Raw genomic sequence first — 27,980 nt, forward strand, 5'->3', positions numbered from 1 at the left:
TAACTGTTGAATCACTTTTTATTTCAAACGGCATTCACACAATACATTTTATTAATGAGGCACATTCACATCAAATGCTAAATAACTTCATGCATGGCTGAATGTTAGTTACAACTTCATCAAACTGAATGCCAATGTTGACTGTAAATGAAAATATTGCTTCATTATTTGGCACAGTAGGAAACTTTTCCCCATTACATGACCACAGGTGTGTTCAAAGTGAGGTTATAAATCATAATTTGACCTAAAACGTGTCTGAAAAAAGAAAGAAATCCAAAAGATTGTTAGCGGCTATGTCACATGATAATTCACATTCAGAAGCACTGTTGCACAATGTTGTAGAGAATGTCTGAGACTGATCAAAAGCCATCTTGACATCCTGACCTTCACGAGGTTCTTGTCACGCTGTCTTCATTTGAATGTTTCGGCATTATTTCCACTTAACACCCAGCCCTGCCCACCACCACCTGCTTTTGGCCAGGGATGTTTCTGGGCAGTTTTAACAACAACAGCTATAATGAATGTAACAAGTGGCCAGTGAAAACCACGCAGGATATCAAGATGTTTCCTCTAATGTAAAAGAAACTTTAAACCCATTCCAGGGGGTTAGTACACTCCACATCAAAGGTTAAATTCCCAGAGGTGTTTTAATAACAATAATTCATCAATCACCAATGACATGGGTGTTTAATATAGGGTTGTACAAATGGTGTTCAGCATTTTATTAGTAGTCATAATATGAAAAACATGTCTTTTACACCCAGAAGAGAAAACTTTAAATGAAAACAATGTTATACTGCAGTATTTACACCTCCTAATATGCTTATACAACTAGTATTGCGTTAATCGTGGTAAAAGTAGAACAACATGGCATGATATTTATATGCTGATTACCTCTGATTTTACCACCCTGTAACCACTGCTACAAATTACAGTTATTTCACCTGGATAAGAGTACCTGGATTTAAGCATGATTAATACAGAACATACCAAAACCGCTAATGTTAATCAACCACACTATTAACAAATATAAGATAATCAAATCCAAGAGCGCTAACCCATCTCAATTCTAGAACCGATTCAATTAAGAAGGTACAATCAGTGACTGATGGGAAAAGACAAATGGGTGCTTTTCCTGAAAGAGAAACAAGTTCACCTCTCATCCAGTAGCTCATTCTCCAAACATTTACAATCGGCTTCTACCAGCGCACGCACCATGCAGAGGGAGGGAGTGCATCTGCCAAGGCCGGGCTCCTTTTCAAATTTGAAAATAAAACATTTGATCACTACTTTTAAGGCAGCAATATATACATCCACATACTCGAGTCCTCTCACTGGAGGAGAGTCGGATTTCAGACCAATTCCCTTTCGAGGTGAGAGAATGAAGACAAAATAATGAAAGTGAGAGGTGACTAAACTCATTTATAATATACACAACCCAGGGTGATAATGTCTCTGTTACAGAGACATATAACTTATGCAATGTAAAAATGGCAACAAACAAAGGGAGAGTTCAAAGGAATTTGAAGAAGTGAGTGTTGTACTCGAATCGGGTCAGGTATGTTCTGAGGTGACTAGATCCTGCGCAGAGGGTGCCACATGGACACGGGCTTCCTCAGAGTTGCCAGCATCTGGTTCCAGTGAGTGATTCCCATCCCGCTGGCCTCAGGGCCGATGATCACATGACCAAGGTTCTCACCCCGGCCATCGTCTGTGGCCTCTGCCACCGTCACCCTCAGAGAGAGCTCCTGCAGAGCACAAACGTGGTTACATAACCTTCTCTCTAAGCAGGATTCAGCTGGGTTTTTTTCTTCATCTAAAGCTTTATGGAATTAGTTAAATACATGTGTCACAACAACAATTTGACCATATCTCGATACGCTTTTGCACTTTTTCTAACAGATTATTTTTGTGGGGGTTGAATGATCCATGCATTTTAAAGGCATAGTTTCCACTACAGGATTTCAATTATGTCACCATCATATATGTAGACCATTTAACAATGTACCTTTCAGTTTGTTGGTTATTCGAGCACTTGAGAACCAACGACTGAAAGATTTAAAGAACCACACCAGCATACAGTAATGTGCAAAAGTCTAAAGCCACCCTTCATGGTTTTATTGTTTGCTAGTAAAATTGGAAATGGATGCAAAGATTTATTAAAACTAGTGGTGTCAGCGTTAATCTCGTTAAAATGACGTTAACGGCATAACCGCAATAACGCTGCAAATCCCCGTTAGCGAGTTAGCGCCGATCGCCCCGTGCGTAGGGCTGCACAGCATCAACGCGTTATGGCGTTATGGCGTTATGACAGCACTAATTAAAACATATACAAACAACAATATTTGGTATGACAACCTTTATTCTTCAAAACATTCTGAACACTCTTAGGCAAGCTTTCCTTTAATTTAAGGAGTCTTCAGGTGTTGGAGTCTGCTTAGGATCACTGCCAATCAGACGCTTCAATAAATGGTCAGCTGGGATAACTATATTTACTCGGGATTTTTGATGTGATGTTCTTCTGCTTCCCTGGCCCTAGTCAAACCTTAAATACTGATCTGTATGGGTAGGTTTATGGTACACATCAACTTTTAAATGCCCACCATTAGCGATAGAAATCTCACAGTCTAAGAAGGCTAACCTGCCACTTTTCATTTGCTCCCTGGTGAATTTGATGTGTTGGTCCACCAAGGAAATGTGATCTGTGAATTGTGGTACATCCTGAGATTACATTTTCACCCAGGTGTCATCCACATACCTGAATAAGTGTAATTAAGACACAGTTCCAAAAGCAAACACACTTGGTGGGTGCTGAGAGTGGTCCTGTTGCTGAGGTTGGGGTCATCCTGTAATCTCTTATGAACTACCTCTAATGCTTCAGTGACTTGAACACAAGTGATGCTAGTGCCTTCCTCTCCTCCACGCTGATGTTGGATGCTGGGGTATTTGCATTGCTGAGACAGGCCAAAACCTTCGTCTGTAGTTGCCCTGCTGCTACGTCTGCAATTTTGTTGTTTCAATTTGCTGTTTCTGTGGCTGCGATCAGTTCCACTAGCTGGATTTGTCTCTGCGTCAACCCTTTTGAAGCTCAACCCTTTTGAAAGGATGTTTTTTTCTGCTTGGGTGAGTTGTCTGTCAGGCAGATTTTTAACCCACTTGTCCACATGCCCGGTGTGGCATCCTTTTCTCTTCTGGCCGCTGAGGACACTCTCCGTATTTTCCTGTGGTTTCCCATGCACAACAAGTAAGTCAAACTTCCTTTGTTGCCTGGTCTTAGACTTCTCATACTGTACAAATGAGCCTTCTCAGTGAATTTAAACACCTTTTTAAGAATATTCTCATCTAGAATCATTGTAAGGTTGGGGAAACCTGTAGTCAGCTGAGACTGAAGAAGTCACTTGGATGACTGATGAAACGTTTCTCCCTCTGAAAACACTATTTCCTGATGAACAGAATTAGCTTTTGGGATTTAGTAACGTGAATGATTGAGCATGCATCAAGACAAGTCAACATCGTAGCCATCGGCCTCAAGTTAGCATGCTAATATTTCCCTTGTGAGTGTGTTAGTCAGCTAATAATAATGGCCTTTCTAGACTTGCTACCACCTTTGCATATACATATTAACTTTTGATTTATTTTATTTGTATACTTATAATTTATTGCACATTTACTTGAAAGCCCTTATCACTTTTACAAGAGGATCATATCAGGATCATAAAACACAGATTGAGATAGATAATAGTGTAACGCCAAAAAGAAGCCTAAGTCCTGCAAAACTTGTGTTGTTTTTTGTTTTTTGTTTTTAATTTTTCCTCCTACTAATTAATAATGTTTCCTATTAGCATTTTCTTATTCTGGAAAAGAATAAATCATGGTCTGAAACATACCTGCAGAACGATCGACGGCACAGAGAAGATCATGGCTTCATTGAAAATGGGGTTTGTGTCATCCCTCTTGGTGGAAGTCTTCTTCTTACTGATTTTCCTGCCATCTTGCAGCAGATAGACTTTGACAAATGGATCTGATGAAGGAGAAGGAGTGAAGGTAGAGTGAATAGTTTGTAGAACATCCACTAAATTCCTCATTGGAGACAAATCAGGTAGACTCACAGCTCTGTATACAGAATTAGCTCTGGAGGCGGTGTTTCAGTGTGGTTCGCTGTCTCAGGCAGTGTGACCATTATCAGTTGACACACTATTTAAAGAAATTCCATAAAGTTTCTGGGCTGCCTTTCCTCATAACAGCCATCCCTCAAGATTTTCTTCATTTAAAGCAATGCATTATCAGGGACTATAACATCTAGTCCTTTTACTGAATAAAAATAGACAGGCTGCTGCTATTAAATCAATAAGCATTTTGTTTGTTCGCAAGATGTTAGCGTGTTGAGAATGGCACAGATTTAATGACATTAATACACATGCACTGCACAGCTGACATGAAAAACAAAACAAAACGCTCATGCACACACTTCAGGTTAACTTCTAATGATGGAAAGGAAACACAACCCTGCAGACAAAAAGCATCCCTGACCTGCGGTGTTCTTGCCATTGGTCCACACCAGGTTCTTGCACTTAGCCACAACCACAGTGAGACGCTCTGCTGTTGGCAAATAGCTGAGAGACAACAAGATCTCCCCGACTGCATCCACTGCCTGTGGGGTCAAACCAGAGCATGGCAGCCATTAAATACAACATCATACATTTCCAGTCAAGGCGATGCACCGACAGAATGACTGTAACGTGTTGACTGGAGTATGGCGAATCAGAACTCCTACTACTGTGGATTTCATTTAATTTTAAGGAGCTACACACAGTCTTTAAATTCGTTTCTAGTTCAATTAAGAATATATGAAAATGAAAGTCTGAATTACTAAAATTATATATTTATTGCATAGTGTTAGTGCATAATGTATAGAGTTTTGAAACATTTAATTTTTAATTCATCATTTTGTCAAAATGAGTAAATCACGTTTAACAGTCATGCGTTTATTCCTTCTAAGCTGAACTACTGTAATTTCTGTGTAATCGGATTGTTGTAAAGGTTTCCTGAATACCTTTCGTTTGATCCAAAACACCCCGAGATAGTGCTGACTAGAAAGAGAGATCATATTTCTCTCATGCTGACTTCTCTCTGTTGGCTGAATTGAATTTAAAATCTTTCTCCTCAAATAAAAAGCATTAAATAATCAACCGGATCCCATCTTAATGACCCTAAAGTGTCATATTATCCCTTCACTGTCAGATTGCAGGCTTACTTGTGGTTCCTAGAGTTTCCAAACGTAGAATAGGAGGCAGAGGCTTCAACTCGTCTCCTGTGAAATCCACTCCCACTTTGACTTTGGGAGAGAGACACCCTCTCTACTCTAAGCTTAGGTTCCAAACCTTCCTTTTTGATAAATGATTTTGTGGTGTTGCTACAAGCTCAGGCTGCCCATGATGCGCTAAGCACTCCTCCTCATCCCTGTTTTTACTCCCCTTGTGTTCATATATCGCTGCCACATGTCGTTGACTTCTCCCTCCAATAGTTCGTTTTGTCCTTGTCTCTCTAAGCTCTTATATTTATCTCCTGTCTTTCCCCTCACTGCCCTAATACTGGTAGTAAATTGGCTGCCCTTCCCTGAACCTGGTTCTGCTGCATGCCTCTTTCTTTAAAGGGGAGTTTGTCTTTCCCACAGTCGCCAAGTGCTTGCTCATAGCAGATCATAGCATAGTTGGGATTTTCTATCAAATATTGTAAGGTCTTTATCTTGCAATGCGAAGCTACTGGAGGTGACTGCTGTTAATAACTGCTGTTATGAATAGTTTTATAAATAAAACAGAAATGAAGTGTACTCAACTGAATATTAATTATTCATAATTAAATATCTTTAATATACGTGATTATTGCAGCGCCTCACTCCAGGCTCTGTGGATACTGTTCATCGTTTTTGCCACAGCATGAGGCTTCTCTGATCAGCTCACTGAGGACACAGTTTTGCTGAGAATAAATGATATAATATATGTGCTTTACATCACATTTGTTTTTAAATGTTATTGAAAAATATTACACATGTTGAATTCTAAATAAAAAAATAATGCTGTTAGATTTAGTTTTAGACAAGATTTGATCCAGTGATGAGGTAACAATGATTCTCCCATCCTGTTAAACTGTCGCCACTAAACCTATCATGGTAAATTGTATCTATTAGTTTTATGTTGATATTGTCACATAGTTTTCACAATAGAATTAAAAAAAATCTGTACGCTTCTTCCATTTAGGAAGCACCCTCACTGACCTGACCTTGATTCTGTTTGGATCTGACATGTAGTTTTGTTAAATGTCCAGCAGATGGTGTCAGACACCGCTGTGCTTCCTGAAACGTTGCAAGGACAGAACTTAGATGTTCCAGTTCCAGCATTATTTTTCTGTCTCTCTCTCTATATCAACACACCTTATTGACATCCTGAAGATAGAGCCAGGCGTTGAATGGTCTGATGGTCAGGTCCAAGTCTGACAGCTTGAGCTCTGCTACACCTGCGCTGATATTTCTCTCGTCAGCATCGATACCAAAAGCGGCAAAGCGAAGGCTGTACTCCTCCAGGCTGGAAGAATCCATGGGGATGGAGAAGCGCTCATCGAAGATCACGGTGAATGCATTTGTCTGGACCTGTAGGAGGTGGTGGACAATTTGCAGGATTGTATATTCCAAACTCAAAACACACAATGATGCAACAACAATGGAAAATAAACCAAACAGAATGTGCAACTGCACCATACTTCTCAGAGGAATGTGTAATATGTTTGACTAGTCTTAAATACCACTTTTGTAATCTACTTGAGCACTCAATGTGCTTTCTACAACTTTATGCCTCATTCAAACAAGCAGCTTTTTCTACACTAAGTGCTTTCTATCTAATATTCACGCTTGGATAGACACATCAGGGAGCAACTTGAAGTTCAGCATCTTGCCCAAGGATCTGATGACATGCAAACTGGAGCAGGCAGGAATCAAACCCCCAACCTTGGAATTGGTAGATGACATGCTCTACCACCTGAGAGCACAAGGTCTCTTTTTTGTTGATATACCAGAAAAAAATGCTACAAAACCACTATTCATTTCCTTTTCTTGTCATCCAGAACACATTTTAATGTGGAAAACAGTCTCTGACAAGCAAACCACACCATGACTACTTAAGATCAAAGACAGAGGCTGCTAGAGCTACAGTTGTAATGGTAATTTCAAGTCATCAGGTCTTGAGGGGATGTGTGGAAACCGATGCGGTCAGAAGTTACCAGGCAACTAGTAACATAGCAGATTTAATAATAGCCACCCCCCAACTCACACACACACACCAGTGTTTGTTCTCGAAGTATGAGATCCAGCATGAATATTTTTGCTAAATGTGTCTGAAATAAAAACACTGCAGCTTTCTCACAAACACATCATAACCGAGATCGCGAGGTCACCTGGGGTTCCCAGTGATGAACAGCAAAACGACAACGCGCTGCGGCGTGGAGGACATGTGAATTTAGAGCAGAGCAAAGGGTCTACAAATCAGCTTGTGCGGCTTGACCTTGGATTGTGCTTCATATCAACCAACTGAATAGCATCATAACTGCTCAGCACCTGCGGGATCCAGAGAAAAAAGTAGCAACATACAACATACAAAGCATCTTGAGCAGCCTTGCACCACCGTGTGAGACTGCCTGCTTGCAGTATTAGCTTTATCACTTTTGGGGGCTTACAATGGAGATGTAAGTCCCCAATAAAAAGAGAGAAAGAAAGAGAGGCGTGTGTGCACGTTGTTACATGCAACACGACAGGCAAGAAGAACTGACAGCAAATAAATGAGAGGAAAAGAGGGAGAAAACGGGGTATTTGGGTGGGTGGGGGCTTGGGGGTTTTGGCAGAACGCAAAACAAAAGCAGTAACAGCACAGAGAGGCGCTGGAGAAGAAAAAAAAGCAAAAGGAAGCATAGATGCTAGGGGTGGGGGGTGGGGGGAGGCCTGCGTGGCCATCGGAGCGAGTAAAGCTGATGTCAGCATTTCCTTTGGTCTTCCCTTGACATTAAAGAGGGAGACACTAAAGCTGCTGCATCGGCGGCTGCTCCCGTTATGATCACCGTCAGATCAAACCCCTCCGAACGGCACGGCAACTAAAACTGGGGCACCGACGAGTCCCCGCGGCATCCCGTGTAAGCCTGCACAAAACCACAGCCCCACAATGGAGCGATGACTCACAGCGTGGAAGAAATATGTGAATATTCTGGCAGCGTTAGTGCCAAGAGCAGAAGGCGAGCGCCAGGTGTAGCAGATGGCGGGAACGACGCCTTGTTTCTTCTCTTGTCAGAACAGTTGCTTCTTACTAAGAGCGTGATGAAATTGTTCTAGTGGTGAATTTAAAGGAAAGCTAAAAATGAAGTAGATTATCAGTAAGAAAATGCACCACAAAAGCTATAATGGAATGCAGTACAAGTAAATGTTTTGTTAATGCTCTTAATGAAGCAAGTGAGCAGCTGAAATGATTTAATTTGATTTACTCAGACTGTTTTGGATTAAGATGTAGTGACTGTGGAGGCTATTTGACTACAGCAGGCTCACTGTCATGTTCTACAAACCAATTTGAGATGATTCTTTGTAACACGGCACGTTATCTTTATGAAAGCAGCTATCATATGATGGGTGAACTGTGACTGTGGTGTTTAGATGATGCTCAGTTGGTACTAAGAAGCCCAAAGTATGCCAAAAAAATATCCCCCATATCATCAAACCACCAACAACAGCCTGAAACACTGATACAAGACAGGACGGGTTCATGCTTTCCTCTTGTTTATGCTGACTTCTGACTTGCAGCAGCAATCGAGGCAACGTTTTGCTAACCCTCTGTTGTCTAATTTGGCTGTGAATGTGCAAACTGTAACCTCAGTTTTCTGTTCTTAGCTGGCAGGATTTGCACCTGGTCTGGTCTTCTGCTTGTGTAGCCAAAGGTTCAGCGTGCTGTCCATTCAGATGCTCTTCTGCATAACTTGGGTGTAGCGACTGGTTATTTGCATCACTGTTGGCTTTCTATCAGCTCAAAGCAGTCTGGCCATTCTCGTCTGACCTCTGACATCAACGAGGCATTTTCACCCAGACAATAGCTGTTCACAGGATATTTTCTCTTTTTCAGAACATCTGTAAAGCGTACAGATGGTTGTGCTGGGAAATGTCAGTAGATCAGCAGTTTCTAAAATACACAGACCAGCGCTTCTGGTTCACAAGCATGCCACGTTTAGAGTCACTTGAATCACCTTTCTTCCCCATTCTGATGCTCAGTTTGAACTTCAGCGGGTCATCTTGTCTTGTCTAAATGCACTAATTGACTGATTAAACAATAGATGTTCAACTGTATCTAAACTGGCTGGTAAGTGTTACACTCCAATAGAAGTCATTATGTACTCCATTAAATGACAAAATGAAAAGTTAATTGAGAAAAAAGAAAACACTGCAGAATGTGCCATTGCATTGTCTTGCTCATCAAATTACAGTGTCTTTAAAGCACTATTCTTCCGAGTGAGATAATTAATGTACTTTTATAATTGTTGGGGTTACTGCTCGTTGTAAGAAAGGCTTGCCCATTGGAGACATTAAAGGCATCCTTGATCCAGTAAAAGATGTGAAATAACCTTCCTGCAGCTCTCGGGGGATTGTCCACTCAAGCAAATGAAATGGGCTCTTCTGACGGACAGGAAAGAACTGGCTTGTCGAGGTGCAGGATCGAGCATCTCCTCCTGAGGGACGTATCACTGTCTCTGTCTAAAATTCAGCCAGGTCTGAGATCTTAAACACATTTCCAGGGAGCCCAAACTGCCCTCACTGAGCAGGAAGGCTTTCGATGCCACGTTATTCCTCCACAAATTTATCAGAAGCAACTTTTATCTTAAGTTCAGTCATCTCAGCACTAAGTGCTAATTAGCCATCCGACTAGCTGTGCTTTCATGTTTCGTTTAGTTTCAGTCCTCCAGCATCACAAACCCGCTCTTTTAGCAGTCAAAAGCATGAATAAAAAAAGGCCCCCCATCACATTTTTACACTTTATTGCAAGCTAACGAGGAACACCGCAGCTGTCATGATACATGTGTTCGCTACATTACATTAACACAGCTATGTATGATGCTTGCTTTCACGCTTTGATTACCTTGTTAATAAATAATGTTTTTATCTCAAATTTAAGGTTTGGCTGTTATTGTCCTTTTTTATATCTGTGAAACATTATATTACTTGTAATGGTCATTTTTAGCCATGGCAGCTGGTTTGTTCTAAGGATCTTCATCAACTTTGCCACCGTGTAAAATATCTCACCAGTGAGTCATGGTTTTACTTATATCATTCATCTGTGGGTCATCTGCCTCCTCTGCTGTAACTCTGTCGTCACACAAGGTCCTCACATCTGTCCTGCCTCCCCACCTACTGCATCACTTGATGTTCCACATCCCTGTTCCCACTCTGCTCATTAGTTCTTCAGTACTTCTGCTCCACCCTGAACAACTTGACAGATTTTCGCTTTGGATCTTTTTTGCTTGTTTGTATTCTGCCTGCTTTTGGCCTTGCACAAAAACCTGAATTCTGTTTTCGTCTGCTTTATTTAGCTTTGTTTGCTTGCCTTGTTCCTTTGTAGGAAAACTCTTCTTGCTTTTTCCAGATTTTCCTGACTTGCCTAATTTAAACTTGTTTTAAATTTTAGATGCTGAATTTTTGTGTCATGTTTCTTAAGTATTAGGAGTTTAAGCATTCGTGTTGCCTTCAAAACTGCAAAAACCCACCATGAGTATTGATGAGGTTAATCATGAGGGTGGGGTTTTTGTCCTGTATTTGAGTAAAGACTAAATACTATAGTCCCAAAACAGGGGAAATGCCAGGCATCCTTAGCTACTACTTTCTGTTTAATGCTAATTAGCAAATGCAAAAAAGTAAGTATTTAGAAAACATTAAAAAAAAAAAAAAAACATAACAGGGAAAGCCATTCCCCTTTAAAAACAGAGTCCCACTTTAATTATAATTATGAGGTACTGAAAAACAAAAATAACCATTAGTACCTTCTACAAGTGAAACTCCATTGAAAGCCATTATTATTTATTATATAAAACAAGTACTGTGAAGACCTTTACTGTCCTTTTTGACATTTTACATTCTAGATGAATTAAACACAGCATCTGTCATATTTTTCCTCAAACCTTTTGCAAAGCAAATTACCTTGAAATGAAACCTACATTTTGTATTCATTTATTTAAACATAAGAAAATCTAAAATAATAATAATGGATTGGATTTATATAGCGCTTTTCAAGGCACCCAAAGCGCTTTACAATGCCACTATTCATTCACACACTGGTGAAGGCAAGTTACAGTTGTAGCCACAGCTGCCCTGGAGCAGACTGACAGAAGCGAGGCTGCCATATCGCGCCATCGGCCCCTCTGACCAACACCAGTAGGGTAAAGTGTCTTGCCCAAGGACACAACGACCAGGACAGAGAGGCCGGGGATCGAACCGGCGACCTTCCGGTTACAGATGCGCTTCCCAACCCCCCTGAGCCACGGTCGCCCCTGTAAAATTTATCTTTCTATCACACAGATTCCATGAGGTCTCCCATAGTATGAAAATACCAGAAGGCAGAGGTTTCCTTACCCTTGTCACTCCCACATTAATCTCCTCTGGCCCCAGTGAGACTCTGATGAAGCAGCCAGGGAAGTCGCCTTCCTCCTTCTCCAGCAGGTCTTTGCCCTGTTGCAGGGTGATGTGGAGCAATCCCATCCCCTGGCCCGGGTGCTTGGATGGTTCAAATTCCAGGGTCACCTCCAGCTGGCCAACAGTGAAGTCATTACCAAAGTTGTTGGCAATAGAGGAGATTGAGCTCAGTGAGTCGGTAGAGATTGATCGGTTGAGCTGAGCTATGCCTGATGGGTCCAACTCTCTACTCATTAGCTCCAAATGGCCCAGGTCCCTGAAGCCATCTGGGGTGTCGCCAAGGGCCAGACTAGGCTTACGGCTGGATGTGGTGGAGGTTCGCCGGTGGTTATTGGCTGCCACTCTCTTTGAGTAGAGGATAAAAAAAAAAATGACAAAACCACATTTTAACACCTCAAGGATTTTTTTCACTTGAGAAACATGAACTTGTCAGCAAAGAATGGATTCAGGGAGCGGCTATACTTGTAATAATTCATCTGTTATGGTCTTTTAGCTCTGTTACTGGTCTCTACCAACTCTTCAGAGGAATAGCTCGCTGTTTAGCAACTTTAATGCACTTTTGTTTGTATGCTAGTTGTTACATATGCATCATGAATAAATTAGTTTTTCCACAAAACTGCGTTTAAGAAAAAAACTAACGAGTATTGGACATAACCTTTGTTGACATCAGCTGCTACAGAAGAACAAAGTTTATTTGATAGTTAGCTAGTGAGATAGCTATATAGCTAGCTAGCTATCTAATAAACTTTGTTCTAGCAATTAGATACATAGTAGTGGTCCTGATTTTAAAAAAGTGATGAAAAACAAAGAAAATAGAAAATAAGGTAAAGTTAGATTAAAAAGTAGACTGAGACTGGACAAATTAATTCAAATTGCATTCATTTCCACAGATTTACACTATAATGCTAAGAAACAACTGCAAAAAGTTGTAACACAGAAATATGTGTGTGTTACTATTGATAAATCTAATATTATTAGTGTATTATTCTTAGTTTTGTCAAGTGAAATAATTTATCTTTAATAATCACTGCAGAATGTACCTGTAATAGAAACTGACATTCAGCTTTTTTTATGCTCAGTTATATAACTAATCTCAAAAAATCAGATTCTTACTTGTAATTGACACCAAAGTTGCCTCTGCTTCGGCGTGAATCTGCAGGTATTTTTTCTAGTTTTTGATATTGTACGGGTACCTTTTGTCTGACTTCCGAGAAGGAGGTTCCATATTTTTCTTGCAGATATCGATAATCAAAATTGGGGAAAGGAGACGGCGTTGGAAAAGTTCCAGATTTCCACAGCTTCCAGATATTAAGCCCAGCCAGGCCCAGCAGTACGAAAAAGCCCACCAGGTAGATCCCAACCTCCCAGCCTGGCGGGTTACGCACCACTAAAACAGATACAAAAAACAAATGCTTAAAGAATTCCTTATAAACTTCTGTTTCATCTGTAGTTACATAAAGTCATAGTTTGATCATGGCAAACAGACTGGGAGAACATCAGGTTGAGTAGGAATCTCGAACAGCTCCCAGTGACTGAGCACAGTCACCACTGTTACAGGTCTTGTCATTTAATGCCAAGTGGTGGCTTTGGGAGTCAGTCGGAGCACATAAAGTTTTATGTAAATCAGATGGTTGGGAACCAAATCTGACAAAAATCTGACAAACAAGTTAAAATGCCGGTTTGAATTAAATGCTACAGCATCTATAAAGGCACTGGAAGCCTGCACAGAGCTGGACTCCTAAAACTTGAAATGAAACTTCTTGAGGACTTTGCCAGCTTTATCTCTACTTGTGATAAGCCAGTTACAGAACAATGTAAACTGCTTTCTAACAGCACTGCCTCCATGTGAGATGAGGTCTGTGCAAATATAACAGTGCGGTTGTCAAACACTAATCCACACAAAGGTATTCAAACAAAGTAAGTATAGAAACAATTACTCACCACTCAGATGGTAGCCTGATATATCTCCACTCTGAGCCGAGGACATGGTGCTGCAGCCAGCCTGCAAGAACCCAACCAAACAATAAGTTCCTTTTTTTTCTTTTTCTTTTTCTTTTTTACATCTAATATGATTTTGCAAACTGTAACTTAAATGACCTTTTCACCGTGCTGGCAATAACCGTCAAGCAAATGTGGTTACATAAACCTGATTTGTGCCACATGACAAACTACACTATTTATCCTTAATAACTCTTGACATCTGCTGCCATTTCAAAATGCATAAACAGGATGCATGCTTGGTAACACTGGTGCATAACTAGGTTTGGTGTTCATGACCAATGATATATTGCAAGAATTCGACAGTGTTTTCTCATCTGGTCATCAGCAGGAAAACATCCCTTCACGAGTGCCTTCCGGATCCAACACAATAACAAAACAAACAAAAAAAAAGATGAAAGGGGATTATTTTCTGAGGAGCTGAAGGGAAATGAAGTGACTTGGTTACAGTTTGGTTGGAGTATGGGACATCTCGTGCTATTAGTGGTTAGCTTTAAGCCGCTAGCCTCAAGGAGAGAAGCCTGTTATCAGGTTTAAATGCTCCCTGAAATTACAGCACTTGACACTCCTCTCACAACACAGGAAAACCTTTGTATAACAATGTTCATATATATATTATTTGCAGTACTCAGAAAAAAATGCTTAAACCATGAGACATAAATCTGTGACTTTTGTTGTTGTGTGAAACGTGGGAATTTCAAAAAATAAAAAAATAAACACACGTTCTTTTCAAATGAATGGCAAAAACCTCAGGGCTCAGACTTCTGAATGCTAGTGCACTATAATTGTATGTGCACACAGGGAAGTTTCTTTAACTCTTCTTGTTCTGCTTTCTGCTGCACCATTTATCCATTATTTTCTGTCATGCCAACCCTCTGCATGTCCTCTTTCACTATGTCCATGAATCTTCTCTGAGATCTTCCAATTTTCCTCCTGCCCAGAGCTGCCAGACAGGAGGAAAAATCCTTTGTCCAGTTAACAATAAAAATATATTACATTTAAATGGTTTTGTTTTTCCTCTAAATAGCAGTAGGCGTTGTTGTCAAAGGACAAAACAACATTTTCTTGCACCCCTCTCTTCCTCTGCAAACTGAAAAAAACCCCAACATTGTCACTGGTGTGTGACTCATTCCTCCCCCCTCCTCCTTCCGAGTTTGTTGGAATCTCCCCCATATCTGAGCAGCACTGGGGAAATGGGAGCATTACACTAATGATATAGAAAAAAGGCCTGGAGGGGGTGGGGCTGCAGGATGCGTGTGTGTGTGTGTGTGTGTGTGTGTGTGTGTGTGTGTGTGTGTGTGTGTGTGTGTGTGTGTGTCAGTTCTGCTGAGCGCTTTGCAGACCACAGTCATGCTGGCTGACGCAGTGCAGGGTCCACTGACAGCTGCTGATGTGCCATTAGCAAAGCACACGGAATCTCTGGCTGAGAAGGAAGCTCCAAGCACCACCTCCCTATCAGGGCCCAGCATGATTCAGATCAGCTCAGCTCTGCTTAAGGTAACATGTGAGTGTAGAAGAGGTCCAGAAGCAGCATAAAAGAGGAAGAAGGGTCAGAGAGTGTGGAAGGGAATAAGAGCGAGAGCAAGACAAGGTCTCAGACGGATTTAGTAAATAACAATAAGGCAGCGTTGGTGTTCCAACGCCTCAGTGGGTTTAAGGCGGCAGAATAATGATGTCCAGCTTCCTGGGAACAGAAATAGACTACAAAACATGCTCACTGCATTTCTGTGGCGTACGTTCACAGGATAAAGTCCAATTATCATCCAACACAATGGCTCAAGGTTGTTTCTAACCTTTATACACTTAGTAGTCTTTCCTCCTTACCCTAAGGTAAGTAATATCCTTATTATATAAGTACCCAAACTGGGGACAGCTAGTGAGCGATGTGAATGTGAAATGACTCAAAAGTTAAACAGCAAGAGAGCACAGTGGCAGAAACTAGAGAAAAACTTTCCAAACCAAAGTCCCCCAGAGTTTTACGCTGAGGTCTCTCTTCACCACAACAAACAGTATCCGCATCACTGCATCCAGGACCCCAATCCGTCTGTCAATCTCCCGCTCATCTCTGCCCTCATTCATGAACAACGCCGTAAGATACTTAAACTTCTCCACTCGGGGAAGCAGCTTCTCCCTGACCCTGGAGTAGGCACTCCACACTTTTCTAACTGAGGACCACGGCCTCAGACTTTGAGGTGCTGATTTTCATTCCTGCCACTTCACCCTATTATGGTGATAAGCTCTTGGTAGTGACCGACAGAATGACACTGCAGATACAAGGGTGAAAATGAGTTTTCTCCAAAGGCTGGCTGGCCTCTCCCTTAGAGATAGGATGAGGAGTTCAGTCATCTGAGAGGGGCTCAGAGTGGAGTTGCTACTCCTCCACATCAAAAGGGAGGCAGCGGCGGTCACCTGGGTGAGGTGTTTGAAGCATGTCCCACCGGGAGGAATCCCCGTGGTAGACCCAGGATATGCTGGAGAGATTAAGCTGGAGGAGATAGCTGGGGAGAGGGACATCTTGCTTGGGCTGCTTCCCTGCAAAAATTGATGTGTGGATGAACGGGAGGATGGATGGAAGCTAAAAGGGGAAAAAAAAGTTTTTAACTGAGCCAATGTGTTTCTGCAATAAGTACAACACAAATAGTATTGCACTGATCACCAAATGTTCCTGCAACTGGCAGTTCAAGTCTTTGAATTGTGCTTCCTCAGATGTGCACAGACAGGACTGAGTCATAAGTAGCAATAGATCAAGGGGGACCACAGAGGAGCTACAGCACACTGTGCAACTATATGTCTGATACTATATCTTGCTGGAAGGTAGGTTTGAAGCCATGTCCTAAAAAGCATGAAAGAAATAATCTGTGCCCATGCGCATTCATTGATACGTGTCTAACACAGAAGCAGTCTTCAGCTCAAAGGTGGAGTTCACATGCATCGTCCTCAACAGAAGAGAATATATTCTGGCTTGCGACATTTGTTGCTTTTAAAACCACTCATTCCCGGTTTCCTCGTCTCTGTTCCAGCACATAAAATCAAGGAAGACGATCTGATGAGGAAAGAATCTATGCGATAAAGCTGAGTAGCTAGAAAGAGGAAAACAGAAGAAGAGATGGCAGCATATTTTAAAATTGCAGCTTGAACCCCGATGTCTTCTTCTCGTTATCAGATGTGCTGCTGTTTCCTCTTTTCGATTTGAGCTGACAGCTTATTAGCACACGGCTGTGAAGGGAAAGGTGAAAGTGTGCATTACAGCTTTCCCGCCGATGTGTCATCTTCATGCCCACATAATCTCGATTCTCCCACTTGTTAAGATTTATTTCACCACTGCTGCAGAGATTTTGCAATCTCATAACTTTCCTCAAACAGCCAAAAGCCATATTCTCTTTCTTCACTGCACACAGAGCACAGCTGCTCTGCTCTGCTGAGAGGACTTTAATTACTACAAAAGGCATGGAATGAGTATCTTGTCATAATGTCAGCTTGCAAAAAAATAATTGTTAAGCGGCACGAGACTAATGCGATGGAACAGTGAAAAATTGCGAAATATAATTTACTGAAACAGTAATGAGGTTGTAATGAGAAGAATTAAAACAAGCAGAAGTTTGGAGTAAAGCATAATGCATGCTTGTCACTATAACAACATATTATTAAGCTTCATATCTCACAGTGTTTGGATTTGTTAGGAAAGAGTGAAGATTTGATTTTCCTCCAGGCACTAAGACTGCAGTCCTGATCGGACCCTTATCATTTGTGACAAGAGAATTTGTGCACATGGTCTTGTCACCCACATATTATTGCTCAGGCTGTATGTGATTGAAACTCACAGCAGTATAACAGCTTTTTGTCAGCCTGGTTACAGTGCTTAAGAAAAACATGGGGTTACTCTTATTTTCCTCAATCAGTGATGAAAGGCTTTTTTATAAAGCAGCAAACCAGGCTAAATGATGACCTTCTAAATTGGTGAGATGCCATTTCCTCCCTAGCTTGCGAGTTATCTGCTTTAAGGTGCACATTTGAGAGTTATACCAGAGAGTCAACCTCCTCTGATTTGAGGCTTTCTTTTCCAGTGGAGCTACTGTTTCCAGAGTCGTACACAGTGGAGATGTAAAATTATTGACAAGATAATCGACCTCTGTGGGAGAAGCATTCAGGCAGCTGCTCTGCGCTGTGTCGGCATCTGGCACTGAAGAAGATTCAGTGCCAGGTGAATTCTTTTTCTTGATTGATCTTTCTGAGTTAACTTAAGTAATTACATCATCCAAATCATTAACATGTCTTTTAGACCCCACTCCTACAAGACTGTTCAAAGAAATCATACCATTAATTAATGCTTCAATCTTAAATTTGATCAACCTATCTCAGTCACATACCACAGGCCTTCCAGCTGGCAGTAGTAATTTGGAGACTTTCAGTCAGGTTTCAGTGCAGTGGTTTGTATCATAGCTCTCTATCATAGCAGTTTGTTTAAATAAATACAGAGTCCTCTTTGCAAACTAAAGTTAATTATGGAGTTCCACAGATATATTTTCACTCCTATGCAGATGACACCCAACTTTATTTGTTCATGAAGGTAACACACACCAATTAGTTAAACTGAAGGAATGTCTAAAGACATAAAGACCTGGATGACCTCTAATATTCTGCTTCTAAATTCACTTAAAAATTAGGTTATTGTACTCTCTCCTAAAAGTCTTAGAAATATGGTATCTATCCATTTCTTCTTGTTAAAATGGAGTTTTTCCTTCTCACTGTCACCAAAGTGCTTTCTCATAGTGGTTCGTATGATTGTTGGGGTTTTCTCTGTTTTCTTTGCATTATTGTATGATAGTTACTTTACAGTATAAAGTGCCTTAAGGCAACTTTTGTTGTGCTTTGGTGGTATATAAATAAAACTGAATTGAATTGAATTATATTTAATAAAAACTAGGCCTACAGGTCATTGGCGCTTGTTAGCTTCAGTAATGAAAACACTTATTTAAAGATATGCATGACAATGCCTTCCAGTGACCTTCCAGTGACCCCTGAAGTGAGACTAAAGACTAAACTAAAACATATTCACAAAAAACAACGTACACAAAACATCAACATCACACATGTACATCTAGCGTAGACGCTATGTTAACAACATAAACGTATAATTTAGATGTAATGTCAACAATGTACACATGCATGTAACTTAGACGTAATGCCGCCATTCGTCTTCAGATCAGCTACACATAATATATATAATTTGAAGGATTTTAGTGTTATAAAACTTATTCCCAAAAGCGATACAGATGTTAATAATCCTGGTACCCTAAGTACTTTATATAGTAAATTTTATCCAAGTTAATAAATGCATCTAGGAAGAGCTAGGAAACAAAGATATATAGATATGCTACGACCATTGTAGTAACATAGTGTTTATAATAATAAAATAAAAATAATAATAATAATTTTTGATTTCTTATGTTATATTGGAAGTATTTTAGGTTCTTGTGTTAGGATTTGGTTGAGTTTTATTCTAGTTTTGTTTCCCACGTCTCCTGAGTCATGTCCTTTCCTGTCCTCTATGTCATCTATCTTGTCCTCAGTGTTTTACTTTCAGTTCTGCCTGTGCGTTAGTCTCTCCCCATTCAATGTTTTAATTGTCAAGCTTGTGTTGTCATGTCTGCGTCTCTCCATGTTTCCTGCTTTATTTTGAAGAGTCTAGTGTTTCCATGTTCAGTGTGTTTTGTTTTACTTCCCTTTGTGGTGTCATGTTCATTTGTGTCAGCTGTGTCTCTCCGGGTGTTTCCACTTCCTTCATTACCCTCCTGTGTATTTAAGTCCTCTGTCTCTTACTCTTCTTTGTCGGGTCATCTGTTGTCTTCATGTTAAGTCTTGTCAGGTTCTGCTTCTGCCCAGGTTCATGCTCACCCATCTCTTCTTTTGGATCCGTTCCATAAATACACCTGTGTGTCCCACTGTGACAAAATCACTATGTAGTTTGTAATTTACATTTTTGGGGGCTTGAAAAACACAAAATTACGGTCCTCAAAACAGAAAAAAAAATTATAGCACATCCTAGAAACTGTAAAACATACATGAACCGATATCATGAAGCTTACCCTACAATAAGAAAAATACTCAGTTATGAATAATTTCCATATGAGTGCCCACACTTTAAAAGCATGAAAACCTCACTTTGTTATTTTGGTTTCTTTGCGGTCTGACCTAGAGCCAGAAACACACACTGTAGCTGCTGCATACAAACCAGGCAGCCTCTTCTATATCTGTATCTGACCCACAAATTCAGCTCAGACACAAAGAAGTAACACACCTGCTCACAGAGATGAAGATTCTACACACTGGATATAACTACGGCACAGCTGCTGCTGCTGCTGCAAACAACAAGGAAGAAAGGAAATGATGGCTTCTCTTAGACGCATATTAAAACAGGCGTGATCAATAAGAACATGGATTTATAGTCTCCCTCTCCCACACAGGAACACACACACAGAGGAATACAAAAAAAGAAGAGGCGAGAGTATAGATAAACAGTGAAGTAAGATAACTGGGTAAAACAATGAGATAACAGAAGAGATGATGCTTCAACATAACAAATGAATGTCTGTTTGGAGAAACCAATAGGAAACAGATGAGCACTGGAAGGGATAAAAGAAGAAGGGGGAGGGGATCGCAGGCCTGTCAGACTCTCCGGTACTCTCTCACTCCCTGGCTCTCCCAATAACTGATCAATCAATTCTGCTTTTAATCTTGCCCAGTGGCTCATAATCAAATTAACTTCCTCCCTGCCGCTTTCTGTGAAACAGTGTGATGTAACCCAACACAGCGGCCTGTGTGGAGTCAGCAAAGTAATATTTGTCCATTCAGTTCCTTCTGTCCTGCCTCCTCGCATCAGTCTGCTTCCAAGCTGGCTGCACTTTGACTTTCTGGTTTGGACGGCACAGTAAAGTAAAAGTAGCCGGCGCCACTTTTTAAAAAGTCAGCACTGGCCGTTGCCAGTGGAGGCAAGAAGACTCTGCGTGTTGGAGCCAGTCAACTCCATCACTCACTGAGTTTAAAGAACAAAACACCAAACTCAAAACTTTTACAGTACAAAAGCACAGGAGGTCATGGTCATCATACTGCAGATTTACTATGTGAAAAGTGGAGCTGCATAGGAATTTAAACTTGATCTTGTGAGGGATACTTTTTTTCCCCCAAAGTAGCTTTTTAAAAATGATAATGCTACTTAAGTAGCTTAATAGGTCACAAGTTGTATAGTCAAATATATAAAAGTATCCAAACTCAATGTACTCATGTGTAATTATGCTTCAGAATCATATACATATTATTGGAGGTACATCAAACATTACATCAAACATAAGACCCGGGGGCCAGAATCAGCCCAGCAAAGACTCCAATCCGGCCCATTGGACATTATTAGAAAATGTGAAGGAGTGCATAGATTTTGAACTTTTAACTGTACTTTCATAATTTGTACAGTTTTTCCTATTGATAAAGACGGCCCGCACATATTACCATTTATACTAGAGATGGCACGATACCACTTTTTTATGTCCGATACTGATACCGATATCATAAATTTGGATATCTGCCGATACCGATATGAATCCGATATAGTGTTTTTTAATCAACAAAACTGTTTTTTTTTTATATCTTGCTGCATTTTGTATAAGTTCATACTCAAGTTTAAAACAACAACTACACTAAAGCTATTCTGTTATACCTGTATGCAAAAAAAAAAAAATTTCATAGTTCAGCAATACTGATCAATCTAATAAACTTAAACCTACACCATCCTCCCTATTCTGGTATTTTAAAGAGTACTTAGCGTAAATATTAAGCAACCTAACTAATAGGGTTCCAACTCCCAGCAACAAAAATAAATAAATAAAAAATAGGGAACCACCCCTCACGCTCCACCTCATGATGCTTAATCGACGTAATCAACCTTAATTTGATGCAGTGTGAAAAAAAATGCACAGAAATCAATTATTTTTCAAGAAATATTAAATAGATTCAACATCTTTCTTCAACAAAATTGCAGACTGCACAGATGGTACCTTCCCAAAGGAAGAAGTACTATAGCTTACTAGGGTATATATATTAGACTTAATAGTCACTATATACAGTAATTGACTTCTATTCCTTTTACATCAAATTAAAACTTTGGGTGTCAGATAATTATTTATTAAAAGCTAGACATTTTAAATGAGAATAAGAAAGAAAAGTATGTCTTTGTGCCCCCTTTTCCCTGTTAATGCCCTATCGGCCCCCCTGGCTAAACTTTGCTAGATCCGCCCCTGCACAGTTACCAGCGTCAGCCACGTAGAAAAAGATCCTGGTGTAGAAAGTAATATTAAATAAATTCTAACAACAGCTTATCAAGCTTAAACGTGCTGCTGTTGTTCAGCCGCTGGTTTCCTCTTTCTGGTGCAAAGTGGGCCAAAAACAAAAAACAAACAAGAGAGACGGACTCGCACAGAAAAGCCGATCAGCTGATCATTAAGCAGTTTCATGATTGAAGTAGCAGCAAGAAGAGGCAGTCGCTTGTTAAGCTTAACGCAGGAATGCTTTACAAACATTCAGAGATGGACTTACACACTTGCTTTACTTCTCTCGGGGATAACTTTGTCGGAGATGAAATGCCGGGTTGCTAGCGAAGCTCCAAATGCTATCCAGACCACCGACAGGTCCCGCATGCCACAGCCGCTCTATCACGTGATGCATACTGCTCCGACGTGCTAACGTTCTGAGGTGAGTTACGGCGTGTTGCAAGTTTTGTGAGGTGCTTTCGTGATATTTAATGGATCGGATTACATTTTTTATTTTTCTCCGATATCCGATCCAGTAATTTAGGTCAGTATCGGACCGATACCGATACGTAATATCGGATCGGTCCATCTCTAATTTATACTACATCAAAATAATTAACTCATCGATAAACGATTGACAGGAAAGTTCTTATTTTTCTACAGTTAGTGAGTCCAAAGTAAATTAACAAAATCTTTATATTTTATAATTACAAAGTCCAATAATGGCATTCAGAATATACATGTAGTAGAGTGAAATCAAAAAGCAACATAGTACTAGTACAAGTACTCTTGTGGATTTAAAAAACTGATATATCTCTAGTCCAATGACTTTTGTGAGGTGGCACCAGGAATGGGGGTCAATCATATTTTAGAAGGGGCTGGTGTCACCCCATGCCCCCCTTCTTGACACGCCCCTTTTTTCCGTCTATCGTCATCCAGTTAGACATTCTCAGACTCCATTGTCTTGGACTGTAACTGGTGACAGTGGTCATTGTTGTGCTTCAGGTGCAAACTTGGGGCTCACGCTAACAGACCCTGCAGCAAGCACTACTAACAGTTTGCCTGCATGTATTCTCTCCAGGTACTCAGACTTCCCCCAACAATCCAAAGTTAATCATGTTAGGTTATTTGGGGATTCTAAATTCACAAATTCAAGCATGAATGGATGGATGTCTCTTCTGTGCTGGGCTTGAGATGGACTGGCAATCTGTCAAATGAGTATGCTGTGTGCCATGATGTCCCAGTGACTGATCAAGAGAGTGTCAAGATGTCTGCAAATCAATTTTAATCCAAAGTATGATGATGGGAGGGAGAAGAAAATTCTTTTTTTGCAAAAGTAGAATTCAGAGAGCTGTTTGCTTTTCATCTAATGTGATTACCCAGCGGAGAGCTGCTTAAACAACTCTCACAACCGGAATTTGATTTGTCCCCAGAAATTTGGAGGTTAAATATTTTCTCTCATTCTTTGCCAGAGAGAGAAAAAGCTGTGGGTGTTTTGCAATGAAGAAAAATCCTGCAGTCAAATGTCCAAAAGGCCGATATACAGCACAGAGTGGATAATCAGAAGCACTACTCCTGTTTGGTTGAGTTAATGATGGAGTAACGTTTGTTAGGATTTTGCCTTCTGTCACAGGACGACAGAACATGCTGTTATTACAGAATCAGCTCAATCATGGACGCATCACAACATAACCACGGCCCTTAAAATGATAGCCTGTTAGAATTTGCTGACTGTTTGCATTTATTCCTGCACCTGAAATGAGTTTTTCCATGCCAACAGTTTTTCATCAGTTTTGTAATCAAACCTGCTGCCCTCAGATTAAAACAGAAAAGCTAATGTGCTTATGTGTGATGTTTTGCTCTCTGTCCCTGTAATTAATTACACCCACTACTTATGAGATTAACCACTTCACAATTTGACTAATAAGGACAGGGAAAGCACTTAGAAAGTGTCTGCTGGACCTGCCTTAATGTCTCGGATAAAGGTTTGCTTCATTTCAGTAATGTGAAAGTGGGTGGAAGCTTAAATTCTCCAAAGAGGTTAAAGGCTTTGAGCACAGATTTATTGATTAACTCTTAAGGAACTGCACTCAAGTGCAAAATTATTTGGGCAGAAATAGGTACTTACTTTGAACAGCTTTAGCTTTAAACCTAAAGAATAGCCCAATGCTGGACTTCCTGTTTATTAGCATCAATGTTGTATCGCTTCAAGATAACAGTGAAGTTAAGCAGCCACTTTTATACTGTGTCAACACTGCTCACTGCTCTTAGAGCTGAAGTCTCCTAAATGTGATTCATCTCGGGACACTTTATGATCCTCTCTGTAGCCTTGCTGCCTTTTGAGGCATCTCTGGGAGAGGTGAGCTCTAGTTACATTTGGCAGCTAAACTGCTCTGACCACAGGCATTCACCATAAAAAACGAGTCAATCCATTACATGGTCTGGTCTGAAAATATTGGATGTGATACATTAAGGGAAACCCAGTCCTTGTTGTTAAGAAATACCATTTTGATAATGGCTGTGGGCCTCGGGTGTTACCGTAGTCTCGCAGAGCCGGTGTTCGTCTGAGTGCTCTCAGTTTCCTTAATGTAATAACACTTTTTTCCCAGAGGAGTTCAACACGGACAACGGGAGGTGAAGAGAGTGTGTTAAGGCTGAAAGAGAGAGAGTGTGTGTGTGAGAGAGAGAGACAGGGAAAGCCCATGACAGAGAGGGAGAAAGAGGAGTAGGTGTTAAACGAATGGCTGAGATGATTGCGAGTGCTGGTGGAGGAATCAGATTCTGAGGATCTCGTATTTCAACTCAGTGACGGCGACACACACGTCGCTTCACACAGACTTTCGGCACGATTAGAAAAGTGCAGGAAAACACTCATGGAGGAAGCCAGACTAATGAGATGAATCCACTCATTTCAAATGTCAAAATAAAAGTAAAAAAGAAAACAGGTATTTTAAATCCTCTTTAGATGTTAAGTTCATTTCGTCTTTACTAAAAACACCTCTGAAGTACAGAGAGTCTGCTCCTACACATCCTTTGACTGATACAAAAAGGTTCCCAGGGAGTCGGTACAAACAGTCCTCTTAAGAGTAAAAGCGAGGCCCCTAAAGTCACAAATATCACTGCAGAAAACACCGAGCAGGAAGGAGCATTAACTAAATTACTATCTTTAAGGCATAATTATCTACATCATTTAATAGCATTATGGTGGAAAACATTCAAATTAAAAGCTCAACTTGTATAATTTTCCTCTCTGTGAGATCCTGACATTGTTTTCCAGCCTTTAGTGTGTATCTGTTACCTCCGTGTTTCCCTAAGGATGGGTAATGTTTAAGCTGCTGGCACTTTAGCCAAGTGGTGACATCATGTTTCATTTGAACTACACTATCTGTTTTTTCATGATAATAATTAAAAAAAACATTTGGAGGAAAACCTGAAAGATTAAAGAAAAAAAACTGTATATAGAAGATGGACATGGCCACTACGACATCACCCACTGGTTTGTAAAGTCCTCGTTTGAATTCTTGGTTTCAGCTTTAGCTGTTTCCATGTTATTGTTTTTTGGGCCAAAAGTGACTCTATTAGCCTGAGATGGTGCAGTGCAAGGTTATCAGCTAACACTTGGCAGCATGAGGAGAATCCATACAGTATGGCTGCATCACAAACAGGTACCTGCTAATGACTTTCATGAAAAAATTTAATGAACACAAATAAAATTACAAAATTTCACTCACCAACAATAGAAGCTAAGATGTCTTGTATGCGTTCTTTGTCAGACAGTTGTATTACAAAATGTTCTAAACTGAAAAACAATAAATGAAAATACATAGGAAACAGTGAACAAAGAGCATTTTCTTTGATTTAAATGTTTATGTAACACTTAGTTACTTTAGTGCACTATGAGTGACCATGGGGATTTTTCTTAGTAGGAAAAGCTAATATCATAGAAAATACAATTAGAAGTCCAAACTCTATGTGTTCGTTCAAAGGTTATTGTAGTTAACTAAACTAAAAACTAGATGTGAAAAAATAAAAATGAACTGAAAACTATTTTGTGAACTTGGAAAATGAACCAAAAGAAAATAAAAATATCCTTAGCTTACGAGTCACTGATGTATGTGTGAAGTGCTGTATTGAGACTCTGAATGCCTACAAAACTGTGAGTCCTGCCTCTTACATACGGCCCCATACAATAACAATAAAAGGAATAAAACACTGAGACTAATAACAAATAAAACATAAACCAACATGAGAAAATCTACCTTGGAAACTAAACTGAATTTTTTAAAAAGTCAAAATGAAATACAAATTTAAAACTAATATGAAAATTCAAAACTACAATAAACTCCATATTGGAGTCCTGGGCGGGCGATTCTGGACCCGAACCTTATATTTGACACCCCTGCTATAGAGTAGTAAAATTAAACACAAACTGTCAGCCTACTAAGTAAAAAGGTTACTTACTAGGTTAATAACTTTAATCCACCTCTGTGAAAGTGAGCTAGGTTTTACAACGATACTCAACTCCAAAGTATCCCGAACTTTCCAATGATGCCAACGTTTTTATCCCTGCTTTAAATCTTAACAACAAACGTCTGTCTTAAAGCAACTTTTAGCCGTCTCCATATTTTCACAGCATCCTCACTGCTGCCCTTCATTTGACTCAGATGGAGTTCGGCAAAAGTGGTGCTGCACGGACAGCTCCCGCTTCTCGTAGTGCCGTTTCATATTAATTTTAACCTGTGCAGCCGTGAGCATCTAACCAGTCTCACGTGCCCTGCGCCTGCACTTCAGTCGACTTGCAACGCAAATCAATATTTGGATCAAAAAGCCAGGCAGAGACACACACACACGCACGCACACACACACACACACAGAAGCGAAGCATATCCCGCCATCCCGTCTGCTGGAATGTATTCACAGGCGTCTCTAATGAATTTAAATGAATCCCCTCATGCCAACACGGAAGCCCGGGAGCAAGGTCCCGGGTCTGGGTTGCATGTTTATGCTCAGCGGGAGCGCACGGAGCTGCTGGCAGGTGGTCGACCGAGCCAGCCGGCCGGAGTTAGCATGCATTTCTTACCGGGAGTTTTCTTTTGGCGCAGTGGAGAGGAAGGAGGAAGAGGAGGTGGGGGGTAGACCAACTCCACCGCTCTCCCTTCTTCAGGCGGCTCTCTCCATCCGATGACAGCGGTGCCGGTCGGGTTTATCTACCCCGGGGAGGTGGAGGGAGGGACACGGCGTTCACGCTGATGATGGTGCTGATGGTGGAGGAGCTGCTGCTGGGTCAGCGCATCCGGAAGCGTTTAGACACGGCCAACCGGAGGAGGGAGAAGAGGGAGAAGAAGAGGAGGAGGAGGGTTTGATGTTCAACTCAGAGGGGTCCGTGTGTTTCCGTCACTGAGGTCTGCAGAAAGCTGCAGCCAGAGCCGCAGATGAACCTCCGACCGACTGCACAAATGAAGTCCCACCCCTGCAGCGCAACTTCTACCTTCGGGCTGCTCGATAGACTCGACCACCGCCTCCTCCTCCTTCAAGGCTTCACAACAGCAGCAGTGGGGAGGACCTGCCTGCTCTACGTGCACACACTGTTGTTACACAACCCCGCACACGAGGAGGAGGCGTGTGTGTGTTTGAGTGAGAGAGAGAGGTACACAGGTACACCCAAACTTTTGAAGTCACCCTCAGCATCCCTCCACAAATCTGACGCCTGTGAAAACTCTCCTGCGCCCCCCACCTCAAATGATCAAAATCTGTCTGCTGAACAAACCTCCACCTCCTCCACCGCCATCACCACCACCCTGATTCATCTGAGATTTGAGCTGTTAGGGATGATTCAGTGTGAAATTGCATAACTGTCTATGCTGGAGGCTGGCATGGTGCAGTAATGAAACCTCTGATAAGAAAAACATGCATCAGTCCTCATTTCCCCCAAATAATTCTAATTAAACTATTTCCAACTAGTGTGCACTCACTACTTG

General features: G+C 40.8%; 1 protein-coding gene across 2 annotated transcripts; it reads right to left on the minus strand.

Annotated features, from left to right (window-relative positions):
* syt12 (synaptotagmin XII) lies at nucleotides 1–27,803 on the minus strand. 2 transcript variants are annotated; one of them, XM_040026280.1, is made up of 8 exons: nucleotides 27,083–27,803; nucleotides 13,646–13,706; nucleotides 12,898–13,091; nucleotides 11,645–12,049; nucleotides 6,431–6,646; nucleotides 4,531–4,651; nucleotides 3,888–4,021; nucleotides 1–1,748 (listed from the first exon to the last, which is right to left on the minus strand). In XM_040026280.1, exons 2-8 carry the CDS (start codon nucleotides 13,689–13,691, stop codon nucleotides 1,575–1,577), a joined length of 1,290 nt encoding a protein of 429 aa, XP_039882214.1. In that variant the 5' UTR covers nucleotides 13,692–13,706; nucleotides 27,083–27,803; the 3' UTR covers nucleotides 1–1,574. The 2 variants fall into 2 exon arrangements, with proteins under 2 accessions (XP_039882214.1, XP_039882215.1); XM_040026281.1 differs by lacking the exon at nucleotides 27,083–27,803 and adding an exon at nucleotides 25,734–25,754.
* Nucleotides 27,804–27,980: the final 177 nt, after the last annotated feature.

The sequence above is a fragment of the Simochromis diagramma genome, unplaced genomic scaffold (genome assembly GCF_900408965.1).
Source record: "Simochromis diagramma unplaced genomic scaffold, fSimDia1.1 OVJJ01000293.1, whole genome shotgun sequence".
In the NCBI taxonomy this organism is placed as follows: Eukaryota; Metazoa; Chordata; class Actinopteri; order Cichliformes; family Cichlidae; genus Simochromis; species Simochromis diagramma.

Excerpts from the sequence above, each read along its gene's own strand:
- syt12 (XM_040026280.1), bottom strand. The coding sequence starts at position 13,691 with ATGTCCTCGGCTCAGAGTGGAGATATATCAGGCTACCATCTGAGTG. Across the intron at positions 6,647-11,644 it reads TTAATGTGGGAGTGACAAGG|GTCCAGACAAATGCATTCAC; the intron begins GTAAGGAAACCT and ends CACCTCCTACAG. Across the intron at positions 4,652-6,430 it reads ATCTTCAGGATGTCAATAAG|GCAGTGGATGCAGTCGGGGA; the intron begins GTGTGTTGATAT and ends TTGACCCCACAG.